This window comes from Plasmodium gaboni, chromosome 5, assembly GCF_001602025.1.
Source record: "Plasmodium gaboni strain SY75 chromosome 5, whole genome shotgun sequence".
Classification (NCBI taxonomy): Eukaryota; Apicomplexa; class Aconoidasida; order Haemosporida; family Plasmodiidae; genus Plasmodium; species Plasmodium gaboni.
The window spans coordinates 1,024,825-1,032,707 of record NC_031485.1 but is presented as its reverse complement, the minus strand read 5'-3'; the positions used below and the strand labels follow the sequence as shown (position 1 = coordinate 1,032,707).

The window sequence follows — 7,883 nt, the reverse complement described above, 5'->3', positions numbered from 1 at the left end:
CTTTCTTTCTACTTAAAAAAAAAAATAAAATAATAAAATAAAGAATTATATAGAATAAAATAAAAGTACATGATATTATTGTAAATATTGAAATAAAAAAAAAAAAAATACTATATATTATATATATATATTATATAATTTCAAATTATTCAAATAATCCTTTTCATTAATTTAATAAGAAAAATATAAATATATATGAAAATATGCAAATGTCTTTCCTTTTATGATTTTATATTTTTATAAAAGATGATGAAAAGTATTTTATTATACTGTTAATATTATTTTTTTGTATATTAGTCTTTTTAAAAGAACAATTAAAAGAATAAGTGAAAATATATATATATATATATCGCCTTATTTCTTATTGACCATATATATGAGTTCTATTTTGATGTCTTTGTGCATGAAAGTATAAATAAATTTAAAAAAATTTTTAATGATAATGTAAAAATGATAAAACCTTTATTTATTATATATATATATATATATATATATATATATATTATTTATTAAATATATATTTATAAAATATATTTACACTCTCCCCCAAAAAAATATATTTTATATATAATATATTTATATACAATTTTCGTGTGCTTTCTGTATGTGATGAATTTTTTTTTTTTTTAAATAAAATATAAAATATATATATTTATCAAATATATAATTTTAATTTTTGAATAATTAATAAAATATATTTTTTTTTTTATTAATTTTAAAATAACTGAAAAAAAAAAAAATTTCCCACGCCGGGACTCGAACCCGGGTCGTTCGGGTGAAAGCCGAATATCCTAACCGCCTAGACTACATGGGATTCAAAGATATGTAATTAACAGTGAATTATATATATTATTATATATATATATATATATATGTACATATTTTTTATAAATGTAATATATGCACAAAATAAAATACATGTACATATATAAATTTTTTGTATACATATATTATATATATATAATATAATATATTATATATATATTTTTTTGTTTTTTTTTGAAACTGTAAAAGCTAATATTAAATTTCCGAAAGGAAGATTTCTCTATTTTATAATTTTTATATTAATACAATATTATTGTTACATAAAAAAAAAAACAAAAAAAAAAAAAAAAAGAAATTTTTTCATGTTATTATTTTTCACTATTTTGGAAAAATATAAATGAATTAATATATGTATGAAAATTATATGTCTTCAATAATAATTTAAGAAATTAACAAAATATATAATTAATTAATTGGCATTATATAAATAAATATATATATATATATATATAATATATAATATGTATTATATATATACAGTTATATATATTGTGAAATATTGTAGCACAAAAATTTTAATATAATAATATATCACATATATATATATATATATTGTTAAAAGAATAATTTCATTTTTACCATTTTGCTTTTTTTTTTTTTTTTAGTTGTTTTTAAAAAGGTTTAGAAGAAATTCATAAAAGTAATTATATATAAATTATGTAATTTAATAATATTATGTTTCTTACTTTATTCATTTATATATTTAACTGTTTTATTTTATTTATTTATTTTTTTATAAGCTTATTTTAAAATAAAAATTCTTCGAATATAAAATTTATTTGCCATATAGTGTTTAGTTCTTCTTTTCTTATATTTCTATTTTGGTTCATCAAAATATGTGACTAATAAATATTATTATATATATTTATTATATTTATAAATATAACCTAATTTTAACATAATGTTTTATATGTGTTCATATTATTTTAATTTTTAAGAATATATATTTTTGATTTTCCTCATTTGGCTTTATAATATTATATGCATATTTATATATGTATTTATATATGTTTTATTAACAAAATAGAAAGATTATATTTTTGTTTGGCATTTTTTATTTTATTTTTTTTCTATTCCAAAAATATAAATAATATATATGTATATTTTTAATTTATATTTATTACACGTGAGTGTATATTTTTTTGAATGATATAGTATATATATATATATTTTTTTTTTTATTTATTTATAAGATGAAAATATTGTCTTTTACTTTTTTTAAAACACGCAAATCTAGATTTTTTCATTATTTCAAATAAGTCTTTATTTCAAAATTTTTTTTTTTTTTTCTTTTTAAGCTTATCATTTTAAGTTGTAAAAAAATTTGTATAAACCCAATCATATGTATATATAAATATTAGTATGTATGTGTATATATATATATAATTATAATTATAAATATGCAAAGTATTAATAATATAACAAGCATTGACGAATTACTATATTTGTTCGATTCTCTCATAAATGATGGACACATTGTAAATATAAAAAATTATATAAACATATATATATATATATATAAAGGAACATAATTTTTTTTGCCTTTAATAATATTTATTTATTTTCATATTAACAAATTATACAAGTTGTACTTATCATTTTATTATTTTTTTTTTTTTAAATATTTTATTAGATAACCATCTTGAGCATAAAATATTCACTCAATTTACCGTCTGATTTATCTCAAAAGTATAAGAACAACAAAAAAAAAAACATAATGTCAAATATGAAATATATATGATTATATTTTTGTTTTTGGGCCTTCATATATATATAACTGTTTTAATGTGATTTTTGGATAGTCCAACATTATATATATATATATATATATATATGTATATTTTATTTTTAGATTTATACAGTTTTACTTTGAAAGGAGAAAAGAGGAACTTCGAGCAACATATCTAGTAGAAGGTTATAAAAAGGATAACATTGAATATATCTGTGCTATATTAAATGATGAAGATATATCAGGTATGATAGAAAAAAAAAAAAAAAAAAAAAAATATATGAAAAAGCTAGCTCTTAATATTATATATATATATATATATATATATATGTGTATATTTTTTTTTTTCTTTATAGAGTTAAAAAAAGATGAAGGTAAATTCTCTATAAGAATATATAGCATACAATCGAATAAAAGTAGATCAGATTTGTCCCTCTTATGGAGACAAGTAATAAAATTATAGACATAATAATTATTTAAGATATCTTAAAATTTTTTTTTAATATATAATAATTGTATTATATTTTATATATTTTTATCATTTGAAGGAATTGAATGAGTTAAATAAGTTATACCAGAAGACTGATTTAAAGCGTCAATTAATTGTTCCTCAGTAATATAAACATATATATATATATATATATATATATGTATATTTTTATATTTATTTATATTCATATATATATTTTTTTTTTTTTTTTGTTTTTTTTAACTTTCAAGTTTTTCTGATATTATCCTAGATGATCTGAAAGTTAAACCTTTTGAAAATAATTCTGCTACTCCTAATATTATTCAATCAAGTCAAAATGATATAAAAGAAGATAATAAAAACAAACCCAATACTCCTATATCCGTTAAAATAAAAAAAGAAATTAATGATGTGAATGAACCTTTATCTAGTAATAACACCAATATAGACAAACCAAAAAATCTGAAACAAAATAATATATATAGTTTTATTGAAAAAGAAAAAAATGTTGATAATTATTCAAATAATATAAAAGATGTAAATGAAAATAATAAAACAACTACATCTAGTGTAATCAATACAGGATATAACAAAGGTAATGATAATATAAATAAATTATTAGAAACTTCATCAATATCAAATAAAAGAAAAATGAATTTTGAAGATAATGTTTTTAAAATAAAACGTGAAAATATTTCTATAGATTCAAATAATAATGATATTAACAAAATTGCATGTGATGATAGTCCGGATAGTAATCATATAAATAATTTTGAAAATAACATCGCTTTAAATAATAAGCGAATAAAAAAAGGTCAGAATTAAAATATGTTAAAAATTGACCTTGTCACAAAAAAGAAAAATAAATAAATAAATAAATAAATACATACATATATATATAGAGAGAATGTTATTAAGTTTATTTATATTTTATATTTTATACTATTATTATTTTTTTTTATTATAGAAATTGAATATGATCAAAGTGCCGATTCATCCAGTAAATCAAGTGACAAAGATTTGTTACATGAAAACTTTGAAGGTAATAATAATAAGGAACATAACATTTATCCTATAATAATTAAAATATATATAAATGAATAAACAATAATGTCTACATATAATAGATTATATACTTATAATATGTATATATGTATATATATATATATATATATATATATATTTTTTTTGTGATTTTTTCCCCTCTCTTTTTGTAGCTTCCAAATGTGATAGCAAATCAAAGTTGTTCGAATATGGTATTGAAAAAAAAAAAAAAATTAAAAAAAAATTAAAAACAAAATTAAAAACAAAATTAAATATATTTTATTAATAATATGTATATATATATATATATATATAAGTTTATATTAATTTCTTCTTTTTCTTTTTCTAAAGATTCGAATGATGAAGAGACTGAAGTAAACACTTCTGAAGAAAATGAGAAACCTCCAAGTGTTTTACCAGAAATTAAAACAGTAATTATTATATATATAATATTTATATTATAAGATATATATATATATATATATATATATATATAATTATATATATATATATTTATATATTTATTTATTTTATTAGGTTAAACAAACACATATGTATTATGAGAATGGTTATTTGGTTACCCTCGACAAAAATACATGTGTTAAAGTAAAAAACGAAACATCGACAACAAACGATGTTAATAATGTTCTTAAGGAATCCATTCCGTCAAATAATAAAAAAAGAAAAGTTCTTCAACAAACTTTGTTAACGTAATAATAAAATAAATAAATAAGTACCAATATATATATTTTTTTCATATTTCTTATTTATATTCCTTTTATTTTATTATTATTATTATTTTTTATTTTTCCCCTTTTTATTTATAGGAATTTTTTTAAAAAGAAAAAGTAACACAAATAATATTTCAATTCAGTTAATTTTACCCTATTTCATTTTTATACTATATTAACCTAATTGTTATATATTTAATATTTTTTACTGTTGTTTTTTTTCTTTATTTTTTTTATTTTGTTCAAGAATTTTTTTTTTTTTTTTTTTTTTTTAATAAAAATTTTTTTTTTTTTTTTTTAACAGAATGAGAAAAAAAAAAAAAAAAAAAAAATGAATATATGTATAAAGTAAATAATTACAAATATATGTTTAAATAATTATATATATGCAAACATATATATATATATATATATATATATATATATATATGTGTAAACATTGTGTATTTTATAAGAAGATATTACTTATTAAGCACAGTGCCTTTTTCAATTAATACTTTAAATAAATAAATATAAAAGTAAAAATATATATATATAAATATATATATATATGTGTGTGTATACTTAATTATATTTTATGTCAATTAATTTTTGCCATTCTCTTTTCCCATCATATTACCAAAATCAGAATTTTTTAAATTCTCAAATAGGTTTTTATATTTGGGATCATTAGCATACTTAGATATTAATTGTGGATTACTCATCATATTCTGCATCATTTGAAAAAATTGGGGGTTATTAAAAAGTTCTTTCATTTCGGGGGAATTTAAATCAGGCATACCACCGGGCATTCCTCCTGGCATACCACCTGGAAATCCACCGGGCATTCCACCGGGCATACCTCCTGGCATACCACCTGGCATTCCACCTGGCATTCCTCCTGGAAATCCACCTGGAAATCCTCCTGGCATTCCACCCGGCATACCTCCTGGGAAATCTCCAGAAAAGTCAGGTTCACTATAAGACGAATCAGACGAATCTGAATCATAATTTTCTCTTTTATTATTAGCTTTATTATATGCCTTTTCAGCTGCTTTCCTAGCTGCTAATCTTTTTTTCAATTCTTTTTCTCTTTTTTTTCTTTTTTTTTCTTCTTCTCTATTAATTTTGGATCTTCTCTTTTCATAAATCTTTTTATATTTTTCTTCGATCAATTTTTGCATATCCCATAAGTCTTCATCATAATCAATCTTTTGACCTTGTTCAATATCAGCGTGTGCACATTCCCATTTACCCATATGTCTATAAGCTTTTGCTCTAACTTTATAAGCATTAGCACTATCGATATTTAAATTTAAGGCTTCAGTGCAATCTCTTATACAAGCTTTGGGTCTTTTTAGGCTTAACAAAACGGAAGCACGTTTTGTATATATCATAGCAGATGGCTTACCAAAGGCAATTATTTTATTATATTTTTCTAATGCTTCTTCTAATTTATTATCTTGAACAAGTTCAGCAGCTTCCATTTTTAAATTACTAATTTGTTCTAATACTTCATCAGATAAATCTTCATCTACTATTGGTGCTAATGGAGGGCATTCAATAGTTTCTTCTACCATAAAATCTTTACATCTTTCATCTTCTTCCTCTTCCTCTTCTTCTTCCTCTTCTTCTACATCATCTTTATCATCTTCATCTTCCTCTGCTTCTTCTTCATCTGATTTTTCTTCTGTACTTTCATCACTTGCACTCTTCTCAAAAAATTCTTTGTCTTTACCAACCTTACCTCCAAAACTTTCAATGAATGTTTTAAAGAACCCCAATTCTGGTTTCAATAAAATGGATGGGTCTTCTTGACAAAGTGTCACAAACTGTTTTAAGTCTTCAACTACAAATAAAACAAATCATAAATAAATAAATAAAAATATATATATATATATATATATATATATATATATGAGAATTTTTTTTTTTTTTTTTACAATATGTAAAACAAAATAAAATAAATATTATTGTAAATATATATATATATATATATATATATATATATATATATATATATATTATATACATATATATGTTATATATAAATATATATATTCATTTAATATATAATCTTACCTTTTTTCTCATCTATCATTTTGTATAATATAGTTCTATATCTATATATATTTATATTTATTTAATTTCTTATTTCGTTTCTCTTACAATATATTCTTTTTTATTGCTATATAATAATTTCAAGATTTCTCTTTATATCTTATCAAAAATAAATTAATTATAAATGTCATAAAACTGTTACATATATAAATGCAAATTTTTTTATAATTTATAAAAAATTTTAATGATAAATATATTTTTAATCTTAAAAAAAATATTTATTCAGCAATTAAAAAAAAAAAAAAGAAAAAAAAAAAAAAACTATAATATAAAATAATATAATATATATATATATATATAATCCTATTTTTTTATTTTATATAAAAATATATATTAAATGTTCTTTTTTTTTTTTTACTATAAAAATATATTCAAGTAGATATTTTAAAATATATGTATAAAAAAAAGTAGCATTATTATTATATATATTATATATATAATAATGCTACATATATATAAAGTACATATATATATATGTATATATATATTAATATAATATATTTCATTACATACCTATAAAAATATATTACTTTTATAAATATTTAAATTATTTTACTATTATTATTATATTATATATTTAAAATTGCATGATAATATGATCACACAAAATTTACTTTAATCTTAAGTAAAAATTTCTACAATAAAATGAAAATATATATATTATATTTAATATATATATTATAAATTATGATATTTAATTTTTTATTTATTTTTTTTTGAAATACAATCCCATGGAAAATATTATTTTGTACTTTTTTCTTAAAATGAGAAGTTTATATATATATATATATATATATATATATATATGTATATTTATTTATGTAGCTACGAATATGTTTATATAAAGTTAATTCATATAGTATAATATTACTGCAATATAAAAGAATAAAAGAAAAACTTGACAAAATATTTAGGTACTGTGTGTATTATTTTAGAATTATAATTTTTTCAGCATTTATTTTTATATTTATAAGTATTATATGAA

The 7,883-nt window shown here is 18.0% G+C and overlaps 2 protein-coding genes and 1 non-coding gene across 3 annotated transcripts; 1 reads left to right on the top strand and 2 right to left on the bottom strand.

The window, feature by feature from the left end:
* Positions 1-741: 741 nt before the first annotated feature.
* On the bottom strand, positions 742-814 carry PGSY75_0527700. Its single transcript has one exon. It is a non-coding gene; the product is annotated as a tRNA-Glu (tRNA).
* A 1,411-nt stretch (positions 815-2,225) lies between these two features.
* On the top strand, positions 2,226-4,919 carry PGSY75_0527600 (hypothetical protein; the record flags this gene model as incomplete). Its single annotated transcript, XM_018784558.1, has 11 exons — positions 2,226-2,303; positions 2,459-2,514; positions 2,678-2,799; positions 2,911-3,002; positions 3,103-3,167; positions 3,275-3,837; positions 3,991-4,065; positions 4,241-4,279; positions 4,419-4,498; positions 4,605-4,777; positions 4,895-4,919. 11 exons carry the CDS (start codon positions 2,226-2,228, stop codon positions 4,917-4,919), a joined length of 1,368 nt encoding a protein of 455 aa, XP_018643213.1.
* A 463-nt stretch (positions 4,920-5,382) lies between these two features.
* PGSY75_0527500 (Hsc70-interacting protein) lies at positions 5,383-6,878 on the bottom strand (the record flags this gene model as incomplete). Its single annotated transcript, XM_018784557.1, has 2 exons — positions 5,383-6,626; positions 6,860-6,878. The coding sequence occupies 2 exons, from the start codon at positions 6,876-6,878 to the stop codon at positions 5,383-5,385; spliced, it is 1,263 nt and encodes a 420-aa protein (XP_018643212.1).
* Between the last annotated feature and the right edge of the window lie 1,005 nt (positions 6,879-7,883).